This window comes from Chiloscyllium punctatum, chromosome 5 (genome assembly GCF_047496795.1).
Source record: "Chiloscyllium punctatum isolate Juve2018m chromosome 5, sChiPun1.3, whole genome shotgun sequence".
Taxonomy (NCBI): domain Eukaryota; kingdom Metazoa; phylum Chordata; class Chondrichthyes; order Orectolobiformes; family Hemiscylliidae; genus Chiloscyllium; species Chiloscyllium punctatum.
The window spans coordinates 12073342-12096715 of NC_092743.1; the positions used below are offsets into that span (position 1 = coordinate 12073342).

The 23374-nt window shown below is 48.0% G+C and overlaps 1 protein-coding gene across 2 annotated transcripts in view; it reads left to right on the forward strand.

Moving 5' to 3' along the window:
- LOC140476886 (dermatan-sulfate epimerase-like protein) overlaps positions 1-21536 on the forward strand; it is a 100176-nt gene extending 78640 nt beyond the window's left edge. For both annotated transcript variants that reach the window (XM_072569774.1, XM_072569773.1), the window contains one exon: positions 17604-21536. In XM_072569774.1, the coding sequence (XP_072425875.1) occupies positions 17604-20208 (2605 nt within the window). In that variant the 3' untranslated portion in view covers positions 20209-21536. The remainder of the gene's footprint in view (positions 1-17603) is intronic.
- Positions 21537-23374: the final 1838 nt, after the last annotated feature.

A 23374-nucleotide genomic window follows, 5' to 3' on the forward strand; every position in this document is an offset into this window, starting at 1 on the left:
GATATTAACTGGAGAAGGCATGCTGGTCTTCATGGCGAGAAGATCTGAGTATAGGAGACGAGATGTCTTGTTGCAGTTATACAGAGCCTTGGTGAGGCCACATTTTGAGTATTGTGTACAGTTTTGGTCTCCTAGTCTGAGGAAGGGCATTCTTGCTATTGAGGGAGTCCAGTGGAGGTTCACCAGATTGATTCCTGAGATGGCAGGACTGACATATGAGGAAAGACTGGATTGACTGGGCTTGTATTCACTGGAATTTTGAAGAATAAGAGGGGATCTCATAGAAACACATAAAACTCTGATGGAACTAGACAGGTTAGATGTGGGAAGAATGTTCCAATGTTGGGCAAGTCCAGAACTGGAGGTCACAGTCTAAGAATAAGGGATGAGCCATTCAGGACTGAGATGAGGAAGAATTTTATCACTCCGAGAGCTGTGAACCTGTGGAATTCTCTCCCACAGGAAGCTGTTGGGGCCAGTTCATTCAATATATTCAAGAGGAAGCTGGGCATGGCTCTTGCAGCTAAAGGGATCAAGGGGTATGGAGAGGCTGGGAATGGGATACTGGGATTGCATGATCAGCGATGATCATATCAAATGGTGGTGTAGGCTTGAAGGACTGAATGGCCTACTCCTGCACGTACTTTTATGTTTCTGTGTTTCCAGTATCATCCTTTCCCCAAACAGTCCTACCCACTTTTCTTTCCATTCCCTCAATCCCTCACGTTTGTTATCATTAAACAACATCTGTCTGTTCCACTAGCCTGTTTGTTTACCTGAGGTCTGTTACATTCCTCCTCACTGTTTTCCCAAATCTCCCACTTTTATTTCTCACCATCCAACTTTAAGGTTGTGCGCATATATCAAGAACACAGAAACAAACTCAGCCGTGACTTCTGAGTTTGATCATTTTCGACTAGTCTGAGACATAAGCAGAAATTGCTGGAAAATCTCAGCAGGTCTGGCAGCGTCTATGCAAAGGTCCAATGATCTTTATTCAGACCATCCTGAAGTCCGAGAAACATCTTAACACAATCCTCTATACACAACTACCTTATATCTATTCCGTTACATCTCCATTTATATCCTGAATTTTTCTATTAAATCTTATGTAAGACACAATTACCAATGACCTTCTGAAAAATCCATATGTGCTGGTTCTGTCACATTCCTCGCTTACCTGTGTAATTGGTTGCACCTTCATTTCAGTTGTGAGTTTTAACAATTCACAAATCTATTATGTCTCCACAATCTCGACATTTCTAAATGCTAGCTCAATTTTATCTTGTATGGAGAGAACGTTTTCTGAATCAAGACTTTTGTTACTGCTTCTGCAATTCGATCAGTCTGTGCCAAATCTTGTGCTGTGGATATTTTCCTAATCACCCTGTTTTCAAATGTAGTACCTCTCTGGAGCAGGCAGGATTTGAACCCAGGTCACCTGGCTTAGAGGTGGAGACACTACCACTGCACCGCAAGAGCCCCTCCAAACTGGCACTGTACGTTGGTCATAATGAGCAAAATGACCTGTGATGTGATCATTAATCTGACAAATATTGTGCCTGCAATCATGAACAATCGTCAATTGTATAAAATCACAGCTGATGCTCCAGTGCAGTATTAAGTCGGGAAAGATTCCGTTTTCCGTTACACAATTTCATCGACCGGGGGATGGGGTGGTGGGGGGCGGGGGGGGGGGGGGGGGGGTGGAATTCCAAGTGGTGATCTCCTCCTGAATTATTTATCCCTCATCCCACCCGTCGACGGCAAGTCGTCTGGGCATTATCACATTGCTGTTGTTTGCAGCGAGGTGAAAGTGAGCACTGGAGATCAGAGTCTAGAGTGGTGCTAGAAAAGCCCAGCTGGTCAGGCAGCATCCAAGGAGCAAGAAAACCGACGTTTAGTTGGCAAATTGGAAATTACAATACTGTGTTTCATTGACTGTGAAGTAGTTTTGGGACGGTCTGCGAGCTTCATAGGTGCTATATAAATGCAATATTTTATTTCTATCACTGTAGTATCCGTTTTATGGTCATTGAAGCTCTCCACACTGTATCAGCTCATACTCATGATGAAAGTTACTGTCACCATCCTCATACGTGGAACAAAACTACAGGGTCTGCTTGGTAGAAGGTGCTGGGAGAATGCAGCTTCCTGGTCGAACTAAAAGAGCTCTTTTATTCATTCACAGATTGTTGCCCTTCCCCAGTTGCCCCGTGAAATGGTTTCGGTCAGCTAACTTATTGCACCGCTGCATCTGTTTGGTGTAATTAAACCAACAGTGCTGCTCGGGAGAGGATCCCAGCTTTTTATATTCCCAAATCTGGATATGGGCTTGTGCTGGAGGTGCCAACTCTCCTGCTCCTCAGATGCTGCCCGACCTGCTGCTCTTTTCTAGCACCACACTTTTTGACTCTGACTCTCCAGTATCTGCTGTCCTCACTTTCTCCAAGTCGAGATCCTGCACAGGGAACCTGATGGTGGTCATGGTGTTCCCATATATCTGCTGCACTGGTTATCTGTAAAGTACCTTGGGATGTATGCCTGGGTGTGTGGACTACATGTCTTCAGTACCATTGTCAGAATGTGGTCTTTACAGTGTCCAGTGCCTTCAGCCAGGTATTTGATCTGTAATACTGAGGACTTCCACATGAGCCTGTGTTGTGTGACAGAAGTTGTTTATCTGCAACACACAGATTAATGAGGATGAGGTCAAGTGTATAATTCCCTTTCCTCCTGCTGCATTTCACCTGAGGAAGGAGCAGTGCTCTGAAAGCTTGTGATTTCAAATGAACCTGTTGGACTATAACCTGGTGTCATGTGACTTGTGACTTTATCAACCCCAGTCCAACACCGACACCCCTACATCTTAGTCAATGCAGGTGATCTTAATAAATGGGTGAGCCCCGAACAAGAGAACGCAGTTTAAAAATAAGGGGTAGGCCACTTAGAACAGAGTGGAAGAGAAACCTCTTCACCCAGAGAGTGGTGGGTGTGTGGAATGCTCTGCCCCAGAAGGCTGTGGAGGCCAAGTCTCTGGATACTTTCAAGAAAGAGTTGGATAGAGCTCTTAAGGATAGTGGAATCCAGGGTTATGGGGATAAGGCAGGAACAGGATACTGATTGAGGATGATCAGCCATGATCATAATGAATGGTGGTGCTGGCTCGAAGGGCTGAATGGCCTACTCCTGCACCTATTGTCTATTGTCTATCTACTGACAACAGAGAAGCTCGCTAGACTATTTCGATTCTGTTAATTGTTTGTTGTAGCTCCATGGTTGTTGAATTTATGTGACATTCTATACTAAGTACAGTAAGTACTGATCATTATATTGGATATGGATAAAGTTAGGCATTCACTTGGAAAGGAACAATGAATCAACGTAATGACAAAAACCCAGCTGAAAAGGGAAATGATTCTTTCCCCAGTGTGTCCTTTTGTAATGAAGTAAAATGAAAAAGATGTGGCAAATTGCAAAACTGAAGGAGATGAACTGTGGCAGAAGACAGAGAATATGTAAATAATTGAAGTATGTGATGAGTACAGGGGTCTATGTTGTGACCTCAACATTTTACATTTTACAATTTACATCAATGACTCAGTTGAAGGTGTGGTAGCGCGATTCACAGATAACATCGAGATAGGGAGCAGAGTATGTTGTAAAGAAGGCAGGAGGAGGTTGCTGATGGATTAAGATAGAGTAAGAGGGCAGCTGGGAGTACAATGTGGGAAAAAGTGAAGTTGTTTACTTTGGGAAGAAAGATAAAGCAGAGTGTAACTTAAATGGAGAGTGACTGCGGAATTCTGAGGCGTGGGAGAGTTTGAGGCATTCTTGAGTGTAAGTCACCAGGAGTTAGCACGTGGTCAAGAAGGTGGATGGTATGAGAGGAAGTGACAGAGTAAACAGGGAGTAACTGCTACCTTGGGCTGGGTAACCGGAGAGGGTAGATTTAAAAGGGCTGGCAAAGGAAGTCAAGAGAAAATTGAAGGGCTAGCTTTTATGAGGAGTAGGTTACCTGCTTTTCTCTCTCTGTCTCTCTCTCTCTCTCTGTGTCTCTCTCTGTGTCTCTCTCTGTGTCTCTCTCTGTCTCTTCCTCTCTCTCTTCCTCTCTGTCTCTCTGTCTCTGTCTCTGTCTCTGTCTCTCTGTCTGTGTCTCTTTCTCTGTCTCTGTCTCTCTCTCTCTCTTTCTCCCCCGGGCTAACAGTCAGTCCACGCTCTTGTCAGTGTGAAATCCTCATGGTGATGATCTACTGAAGCCTGGAGGGCAGCTGGTGAGGAGACCCACCCATTTTATTTCATGTGCCCACTCCCCAGACCAGCCTCCAGTAATGTGACTGGAGGCGTTGGGGTGGGTGTTGACCGGGAAAGAGATTCGAAAGAGATCCTTGGTTTTTATTTACTTTTCTATATTCAATCATGCTTTTACACACATGCAGACATTAATTTTTCACCGAATCACCCATCATACATTTCATCTCTTAACCACTGCACCAATTTGTAAGCAAAACCCATTAAAAGCCATGCAGATTGCCAAAGGTGAGGCAGAGGTCAGGGAAAGGGAGGGAAGCTAAGTCAAAATGGCAATGCAAGGGGCAACAGGGTTTGTTAGGCTCTGGAAGGCATTGCCTGAAAGGGTGGAGGAGTCACAAAACCATTGGATATCGAAGCTGAGTTAAGCCATTCGGCCCATCACGTCTGCTCTGCCATTCAATGACAGCTGATAGGTTTTTGAAACTCATTCTCCTGCCGTCTCCCCATATCCCTTGAAACCCTTACTAATATAGCTCTGTCTTCAACACTTGTCCTCCACAATCTTCTGTAGCAGTGAGTTCCACAGATTAAACTGGCTGAAGAAATTGCTCCTCATCTCTAAAGGGTTTTCCCTTCACTCTGAGGATGTGCCCTCAAGTAGCCCAATGTCTCCCACTAGTGGAATCATCTTCTCCATATCCATTCTATCCATACCTTTCAGATCCAGTGAGACCCCCTCCTCATCTTTCCAAACTCCATTGGTTACAGACCCAGAATCCTCAACCATTTCTCACATGACAAGTCCTTCATTGCCAGCATTATTCTTGTACACCTCTTCTATTTCCCTCCACAATCTTTCCTTAGATATAGGGCCTGAAACTGTCACAACTTTCCACATGCGGTCTGACCAGAGCCTTATACAGGCTTAGCAGTATATCTCTCCTCTTGGATTCAAATCCTGTTGAAATGAATACTAACATGACATTTAATTTCTTAACCACCAACTGAACCTGCATGTCAACCTTAACAGAATCCTGCCCTACGATTCCCAATTTCCTTTGTACCTCAGACTTCTGAAGCTTTCTCATTCAGAAAATAGTCTCCACCTCTAGTCTTCCTACTAAAGAGCATGACCTCACACTTTCCCACATTGTATTCCATCTACCACTTCTTACCCACTCTTCTAGCCTGCCCAAGTCCTCCTGCAGCCTCCCCACTTCCTCAACAGTACCCATCCATCCACCTACAGTCATGTGATCTGCAAACATAGCAATAATGCCCTCAGTTCCTTCGTCCAGGTCGTTAATATATAACGTGACTCGTTATAGTCCCAATGCTGACCCCTGTGGAACTCAACTAGTCACCACCTGTCATCCTTAAAAAGGCTTCTTTTTCCTCACTCTCTGCTTTCTGCCAGTCAGTTACTCTAACCATGCTAGTACCTTGCCCTGAATGTATGGGCTGTTACTTTGTTTAGCAGCCTCTTGTGTGACAACTTGACAAAGACTTTCTGGAAATCCAAATAGATCCCATCGACTGGCTCTCCTTTGTCTAACTTGCACATGTGTCCACAAAGTGGTGACATGGTGGCTCAGTGGTTCGCGCTGCTGCCTCAGTGCGCCAGGGACCCAGACTCCATTCCACCCTCGGGTGACTGGTGTTTTGCACATTCTCCCATGTGTGCTTTTCTCTGGGTGCTCTGGTTTTCTCCCACAGTCCAAAAAGGTGCAGGTTAAGTGGATTGATGATGCTACAATATCCAGGAGTGCATAGGTGAGGTCGATTAGCCCAAGGAATACGCAGGTATAGGGTGGGATGCGTTACAGAGGGCCATTAAGGATTTGATGGGTTAAATGGCCTGCTTCCACACTGTAAGGATTCGATTAAAAAGAATCCTGACAGATTTGTTGGGCATGACTTTGCCTGAACACAGCCATACTGGCCCTATATTACCATCACAGAGTCTTATCGACTCGGCCCTATATTACCATTTCACAGCCATACTGACTCGGCCCTATATTACCATTTCACAGCCATACTGACTCGGCCCTATATCACCATGACACAGCCATACTGACTCGGCCCTATATCACCATGACACAGCCATACTGACTCGGCCCTATATTATCATCACACAGCCATACTGACTCGGCCCTATATTACCATCACACAGCCATACTGACTCGGCCCTATATTACCATCACACAGCCATACTGACCCGGCCCTATATTACCACCACACAGCCATACTGACTCGGCCCTATATTACCATCACACAGCCATACTGACTCGGCCCTATATCACCATGACACAGCCATACTGACTCGGCCCTATATTATCATCACACAGCCATACTGACTCGGCCCTATATTACCATCTCACAGCCATACTGACTCGGCCCTATATTATCATCACACAGCCATACTGACTCGGCCCTATATTACCATCACACAGCCATACTGACCCGGCCCTATATTACCATCACACAGCCATACTGACTCGGCCCTATATTACCACCACACAGCCATACTGACTCGGCCCTATATTACCATCACACAGCCATACTGACTCGGCCCTATATTACCACCACACAGCCATACTGACTCGGCCCTATATCACCATGACACAGCCATACTGACTCGGCCCTATATTACCATCACACAGCCATACTGACTCGGCCCTATATCACCATCACACAGCCGTACTGACTCGGCCCTATATCACCATCACACAGCCATACTGACTCGGCCCTATATTACCATGACACAGCCATACTGACTCGGCCCTATATTACCATGACACAGCCATACTGACTCGGCCCTATATTACCATCACACAGCCATACTGACTCGGCCCTATATCACCATCACACAGCCATCCTGACTCGGCCCTATATTACCATCACACAGCCGTACTGACTCGGCCCTATATCACCATCACACAGCCATACTGACTCGGCCCTATATTACCATCACACAGCCATACTGACCTGACCCTATATTACCATCACACAGCCATACTGACTCGGCCCTATATTACCATCACACAGCCATACTGACTCAGCCCTATATTACCATCACACAGCCATACTGACTCGGCCCTATATTACCACCACACAGCCATACTGACTCGGCCCTATATTACCATCACACAGCCATACTGACCTGACCCTATATTACCATCACACAGCCATACTGACCTGACCCTATATTACCATCACACAGCCATACTGACTCGGCCCTATATCACCATGACACAGCCATACTGACTCGGCCCTATATCACCATGACACAGCCATACTGACTCGGCCCTATATCACCATGACACAGCCATACTGACTCGGCCCTATATTACCATGACACAGCCATACTGACTCGGCCCTATATTACCATGACACAGCCATACTGACTCGGCCCTATATTACCATCACACAGCCATACTGACCCGGCCCTATATTACCATCACACAGCCATACTGACCCGGCCCTATATGACCATCACACAGCCGTACTGACCTGACCCTATATTACCATCACACAGCCATACTGACCTGACCCTATATTACCATCACACAGCCATACTGACTCGGCCCTATATTACCATCACACAGCCATACTGACTCGGCCCTATATTACCATCACACAGCCATACTGACCTGACCCTATATTACCATCACACAGCCATACTGACCTGACCCTATATTACCATCACACAGCCATACTGACTCGGCCCTATATTACCATCACACAGCCATACTGACTCGGCCCTATATCACCATGACACAGCCATACTGACTCGGCCCTATATTACCATCACACAGCCATACTGACTCGGCCCTATATTACCATCACACAGCCATACTGACTCGGCCCTATATTACCACCACACAGCCATACTGACTCGGCCCTATATTACCATCACACAGCCATACTGACCTGACCCTATATTACCATCACACAGCCATACTGACCTGACCCTATATTACCACCACACAGCCATACTGACTCGGCCCTATATTATCATCACACAGCCATACTGACTCGGCCCTATATTACCATCACACAGCCATACTGACCTGACCCTATATTACCATCACACAGCCATACTGACCTGACCCTATATTACCACCACACAGCCATACTGACTCGGCCCTATATTATCATCACACAGCCATACTGACTCGGCCCTATATTACCATCACACAGCCATACTGACTCGGCCCTATATTACCATCACACAGCCATACTGACTCGGCCCTATATTACCATCACACAGCCATACTGACTCGGCCCTATATTACCATCACACAGCCATACTGACTCGGCCCTATATTACCATCACACAGCCATACTGACTCGGCCCTATATTACCATCACACAGCCATACTGACCTGACCCTATATTACCATCACACAGCCATACTGACCTGACCCTATATTACCACCACACAGCCATACTGACTCGGCCCTATATTACCATCTCACAGCCATACTGACTCGGCCCTATATTACCATCACAGAGCCATACTGACTCGGCCCTATATTACCATCACAGAGCCATACTGACTCGGCCCTATATTACCATCACACAGCCATACTGACTCGGCCCTATATTACCATCACACAGCCATACTGACTCGGCCCTATATTACCATGGCACAGCCATACTGACTCGGCCCTATATTACCATCGCACAGCCATACTGACTCGGCCCTATATTACCATCACACAGCCATACTGACTCGGCCCTATATTACCATCACACAGCCATACTGACTCGGCCCTATATTACCATCACACAGCCATACTGACTCGGCCCTATATTACCATGACGCAGCCATACTGACTCGGCCCTATATTACCACCACACAGCCATACTGACTCGGCCCTATATTACCATCTCACAGCCATACTGACCTGACCCTATATTACCATCACACAGCCATACTGACTCAGCCCTATATTACCATCACACAGCCATACTGACTCGGCCCTATATTACCATCACACAGCCATACTGACTCGGCCCTATATTACCATCACACAGCCATACTGACTCGGCCCTATATTACCATCACACAGCCATACTGACTCGGCCCTATATTACCATCACACAGCCATACTGACTCGGCCCTATATCACCATCACACAGCCATACTGACTCAGCCCTATATTACCATCACACAGCCATACTGACTCGGCCCTATATTACCATCACAGAGCCATACTGACTCGGCCCTATATTACCATCACACAGCCATACTGACTCGGCCCTATATTACCATCACACAGCCATACTGACTCGGCCCTATATTACCATCACAGAGCCATACTGACTCGGCCCTATATTACCATCACACAGCCATACTGACTCGGCCCTATATTACCATCACACAGCCATACTGACCCGGCCCTATATTACCACCACACAGCCATATTGACTCAGCCGTATATTACCATCACACAGCCATACTGACTCAGCCCTATATTACCATCACACAGCCATACTGACCCGGCCCTATATTACCATCACACAGCCATACTGACTCGGCCCTATATTACCATCACACAGCCATACTGACTCGGCCCTATATTACCATCTCACAGCCATACTGACTCGGCCCTATATTACCATCACACAGCCATACTGACTCGGCCCTATATTACCATCACACAGCCATACTGACTCGGCCCTATATTACCATCACACAGCCATACTGACTCGGCCCTATATTACCATCACACAGCCATACTGACTCGGCCCTATGTTACCATGAAACATTCAGGTTCTGGTTTTATCCTGGTGGCTTTTCTTTAAAGTTCAGTTTAGAAACCACAACACTGAGTTGGCTGGGACTCGAACCCGGGTCAACTGCTTGGAAAACAGATATGCTACCCACTATACCACCATCAGCCACTTAAGAAAGAAATACTTACTTCACAGTGGGTGTCATATTGTAGCAACCTTTACCTATGTTACCATGGCACAGCCATACTGACTCAGCCCTATATTACCATCACACAGCCATACTGACTCAGCCCTATATTACCATCACACAGCCATACTGACCTGACCCTATATTACCATCACACAGCCATACTGACCCGGCCCTATATTACCACCACACAGCCATACTGACTCAGCCCTATATTACCACCACACAGCCATACTGACCTGACCCTATATTACCATCACACAGCCATACTGACCCGGCCCTATATTACCATCACACAGCCATACTGACTCAGCCCTATATTACCATCACACAACCATGTTGACCCAGCCCTATTTTACTGTGCATATCCAAGTACTCTGCAAATTCTTCCTAAATTATGGACTCTAAAATCTGACCAATTACCGAGATCAGGCCAACTGGCCTATAGTTCCTATCCCCTGTCCCCCTCCCTCCCTTCTTAAACAGGTTTCTGCAGCTGTTTCCTCTGGAATCCTCCCTGACCCAAGTGATTCCTGAAAGATCACCACCAATGCCTCTTCAATCTTCTCCTCTATCTCCTTCAGAACTCTGCCATGTAGTCCATCCAGTCTGGCTGATCTATCCACCATCAGACCTTTTAGTTTCCCCAGTACCTTCTCATTGGTGATGGTCACGGGACTCAGCTCTGCCCCTTGACCTTTTTGTCGTTCTCCTGAAGTTCTGATGTGCTGTTGGTGTCTTCCATGGTGTAAAATGATGCAAAATCCTCCTAATTTCCTGGCCATTCCTATACCCCGAGGAGGGAGTGAGGACGGCAGACCCTGGAGATCGGAGCTGAAAAATGTGTGGCTGGAAAAGCGCAGCAGGTCAGGCAGCATCCAAGGAGCAGGAGAATCGATGTTTCGGGTATGAGCCCTTCTTCAGGAATGAGGAGGGTGTGCTTGGCCTCCTGCTCCTTGGATGCTGCCTGACCTGCTGCGCTTTTCCAGCAACACATTTTTCAACTCATTTCTGTATTCCCCATTACCACCTCTCCAGCCTCATTTCCATTGACCCAATGGCCACTCTTGCCTCTCTCTTAACTTTTATATATTGAAAGAAGACTCTTAAATCTTCTTTTATATGACTAGCTAGGTTACTTCCATCTTCCATCTTCTGCCCTGTTATTAATGTTTTAGTTGTCCTCTGCTGTTATTAAAGGCTTCCCAATTCTCTTGCTTCCCACCATATTGTATGCTTTTTATTTTGCTTTTATGCTGTCCCTAATGTCACTTGTCAGTTATGGATGCCTCGTCTTCACCTTAGTATGTTTTTTCTTCCTTGGGATGATTTTCTGCTGTCCGAATTACCTCCAGAAACCCCTGCCATTTCTGCTCCACCATCTTCCTTGCTAGTCTCCCCTTCCAATCACCTCTGGCCAGCTCCTCCCTTAGGTCTTTGTAGTTACTTTTACTCAATTCCAAGATACATCTGATGTAGGTTTCTGCGTCTCAAACCATAGAGTTAAATCTGTCATATTACAGTTACTGTTCCTGAGGGGCTCCTTCACCTTAAGCTCTCTCGTCAAGTCTGCTTCATTACACATCAGGATGAAAGTGAGGACTGCAGATGCTGGAGATCAGAGTCGAGAGTGTGGTGCTGGAAAAGCACAGCAGGTCAGGCAGCATCCGAGAAGCAGGAGAATTGACATTATGGGCTAAAGCGGCATGGTGGCTCAGTGGTTAGCACTGCAGCCTCACAGCGCCAGGGACCTGGGTTCGATTCCACCCTCGGGTGACTGTCTGTGTAGAGTTTGCACATTCTCCCTGTGTCTGCATGGGTTTTCTCCGGGTGCTTTGGTTTCCTCCCACAGTCCAAAGATGTGCAGGTCAGGTAAATTGGCCATGCTAAATTGCCCATAGTGTTAGGTGCATTAGTCAAAGGGGAATGGGTCTGTTTCCACATTGTAGCGAATCTGAAAAAAAAAGCCCTTCATCCTGACCTGTTCCCTAGTTGGCTCTACCGCAAGCTGTTCCAAAAAAACATCTCGTAGACATTCCACAAATTCCTTTTCTTAGGATCCGCTACCAATCTGATTTTCCCAATCCACCTGCACATTGAAGTCGCCATGACTATTGTATTAGCACCTTTCTTACATACCTTTTCTGTCTCCTAACTTATTTTCCTCTCCACATCCTGACCACTGCTAGGAGGCCTGTACATAACCCCCATCAGTCTTTTCTCCTTTGCGGTTCCTCAACCCAGTCCACATAGATTCTATGTTTTCTGACTTTATATCACTTCTTGCTATTGATTTAATTTTATTTGTAGAGTTATAGAGTCATACAGCACAGAAAAAGACCTTTTGGTTTGATTTGACCATATCAATCGAGGTTCCCAAACTAATCTAGTCCCATATCCCTTGAAACCAGTCTTTCTCATGCATCTGTTCAAATGTCTTTTAAACATTGTAACTGTACCTGCATCTATCACTTCCTCTGGCAGTTCATTCCATTTACAAATCACCCCCTGTGTGAAAACATTGCCCCTCAGGACCTTTTTAAATCTTTCTCTTCTCATCTTAAAAATATGCTCCTACTCAGGGGAGAAAGACCTATGCTATTCATCTTATCTATGGTCTTCATGATTTTATAAACCTCTAAAAGCTCACTCCTCAACCCTGTACTCTCCAGTGATAAAAGTCCCAGTGTATCCAGCCTTCTCCTTATACCTCAAATCCTCCAGTTCTGGCAACATCACGGTAAATCTTTTCTGCGCCCTCTCCAGTTTGATAATATCCTTCTGACAGCAGGGTGACCAGAACTATAAACAATACTCCAAAAGAAACCTCGTCAATGTTCCGTACAACCTCAACCTGATATCCTAACTCTTGCTAACAAAGCAACCCCACCCTGTCCTTTTGATAGGATGTGTATTCTTGGATATTTAGTTCCCCGTCCTGATTCCCTCGCAGTCACATCTCTGTGATACCCACAACATCGTGCCTGCCAATTTCAATCTACTCTACAATCTCATTTACCTCATATCCGATAACGTGTGCATTGAAGGACAACACCCTCAATCCTATGTTGACTTCCCCCCTTCTCCGTAATTGTCCCTTAGCTACTGTGACCAAAGTTAGATTCCTGACCCTTTCCATGTTCTATCACTTGTTCTGGAAACTTACTGCTGCTGAGCCCTCACCCCTTCAACACATTTAAAGATCTTGTGTCCAAAGTTTGTTCCATCAATTCATCTGCGTTATTCCAAATACTTTGTGCATTAAGATACAAAGCCTTTAAGTTTGTTCTATTATGGTGTTCTCCTGCACTTTAATAGTTCCTTGGTACAATGTGACATTTACACATTCTGTCCCTTTTATTTTCCAGTAACAGTCAGACCCATCACGAACCAGCAACCCTACCTTTTCCTCTATCTTTGATTTTATAATTTTCTATGTAATTGAGCCGAACCCCTGACTCTTCCAGCACCACTAATCCAGTATTTGCTTTCCAGCATCTGCAGTCATTGTTTTTACCCCAATGTAATAGGCTCCTCTACTTCTCTGCACCAAATTTCCACACTGTGTCCACATTCCAGTGGCTCAGTGGTTAGCACTGCTGCCTCACAGCGCCAAGGACCCAAGTTTGATTCTAGCCTCGGGTGACCATCTGTGTGGAGTTTGCACATTCTCCCTGTGTCTGCCTGGGGTTGCTCCGGTTTCTTCCCACAGTCCAAAGGTGTGCAAGTTAGGTGAATTAGCCCTGCTGAATTGCCCGTAGTGTTCAGGGATGTGTAGGTGCACTAGTCAGGGGTAAATATAGGGTAGGGGGAATGGGTCTGGGGTGAGCTACTCTCTGGAGGGTCGGTGTGGACTTGTTGGGCCGAATGGTCTGTTTACACACTGTGGGGATTCTGTATATTCTCTATACTCACTCAGGCTGTGACCCACTCCGGATGTGGTCTCTCCTTCCTGACCATGTGAAGCTTACCTGAGTCAGATTCCATCGGATCTGCTAAAAGGCTCCTAGCTGTGCACGTAAACCTTTGTACGAGCCTGGGGGAACAGAGTTCTCAGTGATCAGGGGAACAGTTAGGTTAGTTAGCCATCACAGCATTCAGTATATAATACTTCACTGAATGGGTTCAGTTCCTCTTGCACCTGAGATCAAGTTAAGACCGGCTTCCTTTGAGTGAAAAGCAATAGTAGAGTTTTGCTGACCAACATTTTAAAGTAAAAATTGCTGATTGAATGGCTCAAGGTGATAATGAACCTTTCGGCTGTGAATTTATGACACGGAATCAGCTGTGGTGTGGAATAACACTCAATAGTTCTTTCAAACAGTGAACAGAAATGTGACAGGCTGAATGGCCTCCTCTTGTACCGCCATAGAGTCATACAGCACACAAACAGACCCTGTCGACCAACTGACCATAATCCCAATCTAAACTAGTCCCATCGGCCTGTGCTTGGCTCTTATCCCACCAAACCTTTCCTATTCATGTATTTATCCAAATGTATTTTAAATGTAACTGTACTTACATCCACCACTTCCTCTGGAAGTTCATTCCAACATACGAACCACTCTCTGTGTAAAAGCATTGCCCCTCGTGTCTTTTTAAAATCTTTTTCCTCTCACCCTAAAGAATATGCCCCCATCTTGAAATCCCCACCCTCGGGAAAAGACACCTGCCATTCACTTTTTCAGTACCCCTTATTATTTTATAAATGTTCTATAAGGTCACTCTTCAACTTCCTATGCTCCAGTGATAAAAGTCTTAGTCTATCCAGCCTCTCCTTATAACCCAAACTCTCCATTCCCGACAACATCCTGGTAAATCTCTTCTGAACCCTCTGCAGCTTAATAATGTCCTTCCTGTAACAGGGAAGCCACAACTGGACCACAGTACTCTAGTTGAGGGTTCACTAACATCCTATACAACCTCAGCATAACGTCCTAACTCTTTACTCAAAGATCTGAGCAATGAAGGCAAGCATGGTAAACACCTTCTTAACCACCCTGTCTATATCTAACACAAACTTCAAAGAACTATGTACCTGAACCCCTAGGTTTCTCTGTTCTACATTTAACTGTATAAGTCCTGCCCTTGTTTGTTTTACCGAAATGCAATATCTCACATTTATCCAAATTAAATTCCATCTGCCACTGGTCAGCGCATTGACCCAATTGATTAAGATATATTTGTAATCTAAGATAATTTTCTTCACTGTCCACTTTATCACCAATTTTTATGTCATCCACAAACTTACTAACCATGCCTTTCCTGTTCTCATTGAAATCATTTATACGATTGACAAACAAAAGTGGACCCAGCACCAATCGCTGTGGAACATCTCAGATCACAGGCCTCCAGTCCGATAAACAATCCTCCCTCATTACTCTCCCTCTCCTGCCTTTAAGCCAATTTTGTATCCAGTTGGCAAGCTCACCCTGAATCCCATGTGATCTAACTTTACTTATTAGGCTACCATGTGGAACCTTGTCAAAGGCTTTACTAAATCCATGTTGACAATGTCTACTGCTCTGCTCTCATCAATCCACTTGGTTACTTCCTCAAAAGATGAAATCAAGTTTGTGAGACACAATTTCCCTCACACAAAACCATGTTGACTATGCCTAATCATTCCTTGCTTCTCCAAATATAAATCCTATCTTTCAGAATCCCTTCCAACACCTTATCCACCACCGAAGTCAGACTCACAGGCCTGTAGTTCCCAGGCTTCTACTTACCTCCCTTCTTAAACAAAGGCACAATGTTAGCTACTCTCCAGTCACCTGGCACCTCACCTGTAGCTATAGATGATATAAATATTTCTGTAAGGAGCCCCACAATTTCCTCGCTAACTTCCCACAATGCCCTTGGATACACTAGATTAGGTCCTGGAGCTTTATCCACCTTTATATATTTTTTAAGACCTCCAATGTTTCCTCTTCTGTAATGCAAACTGTTTCCAAAATATCAATGTTTATTTCCTTGAGTTCTCGAGCCTCTGCTACTTTCTCCACAGTAAAAACTGACTATTCATTTAAATATCTCTCCCAACTCCTGAGGTTCAACACAAAGACAACCTCTTTGATCTCTAAGGGGCCCTATTCTTGCTCTTAATGTACTTGTAGAATCTCTTTCGATTATCCTTATCCTTATTTGTCAGATTCCACCGTTGTCCTTCCTGTTTCTTTAAAGTACAGGGGGCTGCCTGGAAAATTACTGGATGTTTGGTGGATGACCAGTGAACTGTTTTGGCTCCTCCTCAAACAGATTCTGCTGGTTCCCGGTGTGTCTGACTCAGGGAGCTGGCAATGATACACAGCAGCTCTGCCAAATCCCAGTGACTATTTTTTCATGTTTAGCTTCCCGTCTGAGATTTTCACACACTGCAGTCTTGCTGGCGACCTGGGGGAACGTGCAGAATAAATGCAGAAATGCAGGCTGGGAATTATCCGGGAAGTGGCTCGCTTGGATGGCCCCTGGAACGGAGGAATTGTCGCATGCACTAAGGCTAAACTGGCTGGGAGTGTTAGCTTTGGAGTTTAGACTAATGAAAGGTGGTCTCACTGAAACATTTCGGATTCATAAGGGGTGTGACGGGGTAAAGGCTGAGAGGATGTTTTCCCCTCGTGGGAGAGTCTAGAACCAGGGGGCATAGATTCAGAACAAAGAGGCCCTACGTTAAGCCTGAGATGAGGTGAAGTTTCTCCTGTCAGAGCGTTATGTGAGTCCTTGTAACCCCTTGCCATGGAGAACTGTGCGGGCAGAGTCCTTGTGTATAAAACTGAGATGGATAGATTCGTGATCTATAGGGGAATCAGGGATTATGGGGGAAGGGCAGGAAAGTGGACGTGAGGAATGACAGATCAGTGTCTATCCTATCGTCTGGCAGGTAGGGGCTTGAGGGGCCAAATGGCCTACTCCCATTCCTGTTTCTGATGGTCTTCTTCCTGGATTCAAGCTGTGAATAGGAGTGTCTGGAATTTGGAAGAATGAGAGGAGATCCTGTTGAAACGGATAGAAATCTTACGGGTTTGACGGGGTAAATGCCGTGAGAGTGTTTCCCCTCATGGGAGGGTGTAGGGCCAGAGAGCACAGGCTCAGAATAAAGGGGTCCAAATTTCAGACTGAGATGAGGAAGAATTTCTTCTCCCGGAGAGTTGAAAGATTTTGGAACTCCTTGCCGCACAGAGTTGTGCGGGCGGAGTCCTTGTGTATATTTAAGGCTGAAATAGATAGATTCTTGATCAGTCGGGGAATCTAGGTTGATGGGGAAGGGGCAGGAAAGTGGACGTGAGGATTGTTGGATCAGCCATGATCCTATTGAATGACAGAGTAGGCTCAAGGGGCTGAATGGCCTGCTCCTGTTCCTACTTCTTCCCCTTTCGCTCTTGTCTAAGCTTGGTATCCGTTCTGTGTCTTGCAGGTACGTGCTGAGGAACGGCAGCGGGAACTGGCTGGCCAAGCAGATCAGGAAGCATCGGCCCAAGGATGGCCCAATGGAGCCCTCCAGCGCCCACAAGTGGTGCACCCTCCACACCGAGTACATCTGGTACGACCCGGAGCTGAGCCCACAGCCGCCCCCTGGCCACGGCACGCCGAGCCTCCATGTCTTCTCCAACTGGGGGGTCATCACCTATGGGGGCGGTCTGCCCAGCGATCCGGGAAACACCTTTGTCTCGTTCAAGTCGGGGAAGCTGGGCGGGCGGGCGGTCTACGGGATTGTCCATGAGAGCCCGTACTCCTGGATTGACGGCTGGAGGAACTTCAACCCGGGTCACGAGCACCCGGACCAGAACTCCTTCACCTTTGCTCCTGGCGGCCAGGTCTTCGTGTCGGAGGCTCTGTACGGGCCCAAGTACAGCCACCTCAACAACGTGCTGGTCTTTGCGCCGGCTCCCAGCAGCCAGTGCAACCAGCCCTGGGAGGGCCAGCTTGGTGAGTGCGGCCAATGGCTCAACTGGATGGCGGGTGAGGCTGGCAGCTCAGCGGGTGAGCTGGTGACGGCCACTCAGGATGGAGGGATGCTGTTTGCCAGCGGTGAGGCTGCTCCCGCCTACTCCTCCTCCATGCGTCTCCGGAGCGTCTACCGGGCGGTGCTCCTGCTGAACCCCCAGGTGCTGCTGGTGGTGGACCACATCGAGAAGCGCCAAGGCTCCCCGTTGCAGCTGGTCAGTGCCTTCTTCCACAACCTGGACATCGACTTCAAGTACGCGGCTCACCAGACGGCCGGCCGCCTGCACGGTGCCATGATGGACGTCTGGGACGCGGAGTACACCATGTTCTGGTTCGACCACCGCGGGGGCAGCCCACCCGCCCGCATCCAGGAGGCAGAGCAAGCGGCGGAGTTCAAGAAGCGCTGGACCCAGTACGTCAACGTGACCTTCCCGCTGGGCGCGCAGGTCACGCGCGTGGCCTACATCTTCCACGGGCCACGGGCACAGGTCACCGACTGCCGCTTCGTTGACGACTCGGCCCGGGGCCTCAGGCTGGCGCTGACCGTCAACGGCACCGAGCTGCTGGTGTCCGTGGTCACCCAGTACGGTGACCCCACCTCCCGCTTCCGCTACCTGGGCTTCGGGGGTTACGCCAAGGTGGAGGACGGGCGCCGGGTGACCAGGTTCGGTTTTGGGACCACCCCATCCGGAGGGGCGGGGCAGCCTGGGCCCGCTCTCCTCCGCTTCGGGCCTGCAGTGAGGAGCCTCCTGAGCGCAGGCCTTTGCTTCGGCCTGGTGCTGGTGGCCGCCCGGTGGAAACTCTGCATCTCCTTCGGGCGCCTGTTGCGCCTGGCCTTGTTGGCGGTCATCACCCTGTGGTTCCTGGAGCTGGTGGCACTGTGGGGCACCTGCTCCCGGCCCCCCTGCGGCATGGGCTGGGGGACCGAGGGTGGGGACGGCGGCAAGGGCGAGGGAGGGCCCTCTGAGCAGTGGGACGAGGGCCTGGGGAGAATGTCGCCGGTGGTGGTCATCTCGCTGCCAGGCTCTGGGGCGGAGATGCTGAAGCACCTCTTCGCCAACAGCACCGACTTCATCTACATCAGGGTCCCGACGGAACATCTCGACCTGCCCGAGGTGGAGTTTGAGTTCGATTCCTTTGTCGACGCCTGTGAGTGGAAGGAGTCAGACGTGAGGGTGGGTCGTTACCGCTTGATCCAGGGCTGGCTCCAGTCCCTGGTCCATAACACCAAGCTCCACCTACAGAACATTGCCCTGCATGGTCCCCCCCGGGGAGCCCCTGCGCTGAACAACAGCCCCCCGCTCCGCAAGAGGAAGGCTCGGAGAAGAGCCTCCCAGCTGGACCAGAACTCCAAGTACAAGGAAAACTTGGAGAGGGACGCAGAGTACATCAAGGGGCTGAGGAGGCACCTGGCCTCCTATCCCAATGCCCGGGTGGTGCTCAGTTTGAGCAGCGGGAGCTGGACCCTGAAGCTGCCCTTTGTGCAGGCCGTGATCGGGTCTTCGATGAGGGCCCTGTATGTGGTGAGGGATCCTCGTGCCTGGGTCTACTCCCTGCTCTACAACAGCAAGCCCAGTCTTTACTCCCTGCGGAACGTGCCCCAGCACCTGGCCATGCTCTTCCGAGATGACCAGCGCAAGGAGAGGTGTCGCCCGGACTCCGGCTATGCCTTTGAGTACGAGTCCCTCCGCAGGCAGTTTGCGGAGACGGAAAAGGACCCGGTGTCCCTCCTGGCTCACCTGTGGCTGGCCAACACCCGGGCCACGCTGAGGGTGAACAAGAAGCTGCCGCCTGGCAACTACCACCTGCTGAGATTCGAGGACCTAGTCGAGGCACCCCAGGAAACCGCTGAGAGAGTCTACGCTTTCCTTGGCTTTGTGCTCCCCCCGGCCGCCCTGAACCGCATCCTTTTCGCCACCTCAACCAACCTGTTCCACCTCCCGTTCGAGGGTGAGGTCTCGCCTGGCAGCCTCCACACCTGGAGGGACAGGATGCCCCCGAAGGACATCAGGGTCATCGAGGATACCTGCTGGTCAGTGATGAGCCAACTCGGCTATACCAGGTCGGCCAGCTGAGAGCTCTGCCCGCCGGGAGGGGAGAGGAAGGGGAGGGCCATCTCCGAAGTGCCGGCGTAAAAAAGCAACATTGATTAGGTCAGGAAGATCCCAGCGCAGATGCGACGGTTGGAAGAATTGGCGTCTGGAGGCGCAGCACCACTGGGTGTGTGTTGCCTGCTGGGCACAGTGCTCCCAAAGTAATCTTGGTTAGTGTTCCCACAGGGTCCTGCAGAGAGAATGGCAGACATGGCAGGGAATCTTTCCAAAGAGTAGGGAAGGGAGAAATTGAGGCGTCTTTTGCGAATGGGACAGAAAGATGGAAGTAATCTTGCAGCATTCAATCATTAATAATGTGATAGCATTAATCACACAGAGTTAAAACTCAAGAATGCGTTGATCCATTGAACCCATTAAATGATAATTAGCTGCAGATGCTGCTCCATTTCTCTGTGGTCGGTTCTTTTGCTCCCGGACCAAATTGTTGAAGACATCAATCTGGCCTGGCCACTCCTGAAAAGAGAGAGTTTTATGAGCAAAAAATAAGATATCTGGCTCACTGGGAGTTCTGCTGTCATCCTCAGTGCTTACAATTTATCGTTTGCTAAAATAGTAGTGTCAAAATGCACTGTGGGGCAGCCGTGCAAAATTCATGGAAGCCATAAATTGTGGTTTCCAAAATGAATTAAAACACTGGCCAACTTAATGAGTCTGAAACTGTACTGGGGGGAGAGGGCGAGTGATTGATCAGCTAGAGGGGCCTCATTTCTGCTAACCTTAACACCATGATGAAGGAACATCGACAGGATGGATTTCTGATACGGGGCACGACTTATCTCTTTGGGTTTAGAGGATTGTTTGTCTTCTATTTCTTGAAGGAGCAAATGTCAAAGCCTTTGGTTTCGGCACACTGTTCCCAAAATATCAGTGAGAAGATGAGTGGAGGTTTGAGCCTTTTTCCTTCAGCTCCCTGCCTGCCATTGACGTTATTAAAAAGGAGGCAGAGAGGTGATATTGGAAATTGAGCATTTGAGGTAAAGACCTTGACAGGAAATGCTACCTTTTCTAGCACAGGCACGATGGGACAAATGGCTCCTCTGTGTTACTGTCAGTTTCTATGGGTTAACTTTTTCCCGGGTTCATTCTGTTCAAAGGTGTTGGGTGCACTGACGAATATGCCAATCCCTTACCACCAAGAAAACACATCCAGTCAGATCCCAGATAAGTAGAACGAGGGCATGTTTCTTGGCCAATCATAGACCTCAACATTGGTGTCTCAGAGCCCAAGATGTTGCTATCCAATAAGAGGCTAGCAACGTCTGGGACTAACCCCTGCCCCGCCTCCCCCCCCCCCCCCCCCCCCCCCCCCCACCCTGGTGCAGCCTGACGTCACAGGATCCAATGGTGGTGATGTGGGTAGATTTTATACTCATCGGGTTGGGAGTCACAGCGAGAGAGGTTAAGGGGGTCGGGTGCATGCCTCTGCTGTCTCCACAGACTGGTCCAACTGGGGGGACCCCCATCCTCAGCACTACCCAGCAGTTACATGACACTGGTTTCCCAGTCAGGAAGCTAGCCACCTTACTCACTGGAAAGGCAGCTGATTGATGGGGCACTGAGGTAAAGTCCTTAAGTGACCAATAATTGAGCACTTAGGAGGTTTCACAGTATCATGGGATTGTTACGCTGTAGAAGGAGGCCATTTGGCCCATTGTGTCTGCACTAGCAGTTCAAATCGGCATCAAGACTGAGTACCATTCCCTGCCTTTATCTTCCCCATACCTTTGTATTTTGTATCAAAATAGTCATCCAATGCCCTGCTTGAACTGAACCAGCCTCCACTACATTTTCTAGGCAGTACATTCCATACCCTAACTAATCACTGAGTGAAACTGTTATTTCTCATATCACTCTTGCTTCATTTACACATCTGCAATGGTGTGATTTAAACCCATGTCTCTCTGAACATCAGCATGAGTCTCTGAATACTTAATTACCACCAGGTCACTGCCTCAGCGAACTGCAGTGCCTTTCCTGAAATGATGTTGGAGGCAGAATCGAAAGGATCTTTCATAAAGGTGTGAGATAAACAGTTGGAGGGGAAGTATTCGGAGGACAATGAGGAAAGCGTGATGGAGCAGAACGAGTCGGTTAGCTCGCTAAGGGAAAGCTCAACCTTGATGGGCGGAATCGTTTCCGGCAGAGCTCTATTGTTTTGTGACACGAGGCTTTATGCAAATATCAGGCTGATGCCTGATATTTGCCACGAATATGCCAATCCCTTACCACCAAGAAAACACATCCAGTCAGATTCCAGATAAGTAGAACGAGGGCATGTTTCTTGGCCAATCATAGATCTCAACATTGGTGTCTCAGAGCCCAAGATGCTGCTATCCAATAAGAGGCTAGCAACGTCTGGGACTAACCTCTCCCCCGCCTCCCCGCCCCCCCACCCTGGTGCAGCCTGACATCATAGGATCCAATGGTGGTGAGGTGGGTAGATTTTATATTCATCGGGTTGGGAGTCACAGCGAGAGAGGTTAAGGGGGTCGGTGGGCGGCACGGTGGCACAGTGGTTAGCACTGCTGCCTCACAGCGCCAGAGACCCGGGTTCAATTCCCGCCTCAGGCGACTGACTGTGTGGAGTTTGCGCATTCTCCCCATGTCTGCGTGGGTTTCCTCCGGGTGCTCCGGTTTCCTCCCACAGTCCAAAGATGTGCAGGTCAGGTGAATTGGCCATGCTAAATTGCCCGTAGTGTTAGGTAAGGGGTAGATGTAGGGGTATGGGTGGGTTGCGCTTCAACGGGGCGGTGTGGACTTGTTGGGCTGAAGGGCCTGTTTCCATACTGTAAGTAATCTAATCTAAAAACTTCGCCTGTCAGACTCCGAGCTTAGACTGTTTTTTGGAACTGGTGAGTCATTGTAACTTTACTTAAACAAAAATAATTGAATTGTTGAAGTCAACAAGGTCAAAAAGATGCCTCTTCAGGCAGATGAGACAAATTGAAAGCATCATGTGGAGTAAATAAAAATGACCATCAGGTATTTGCTAACAGATCCAATTTCATTAGTTTCTGCTCAGATAATGGATAAGAAAACAGGAGAGGATGTGAAGTTAGATTACCGCTGAACATTACTTCAGATAAATTTGTTACAGAATTGGGACTAACTCATGGACAAATTGCAG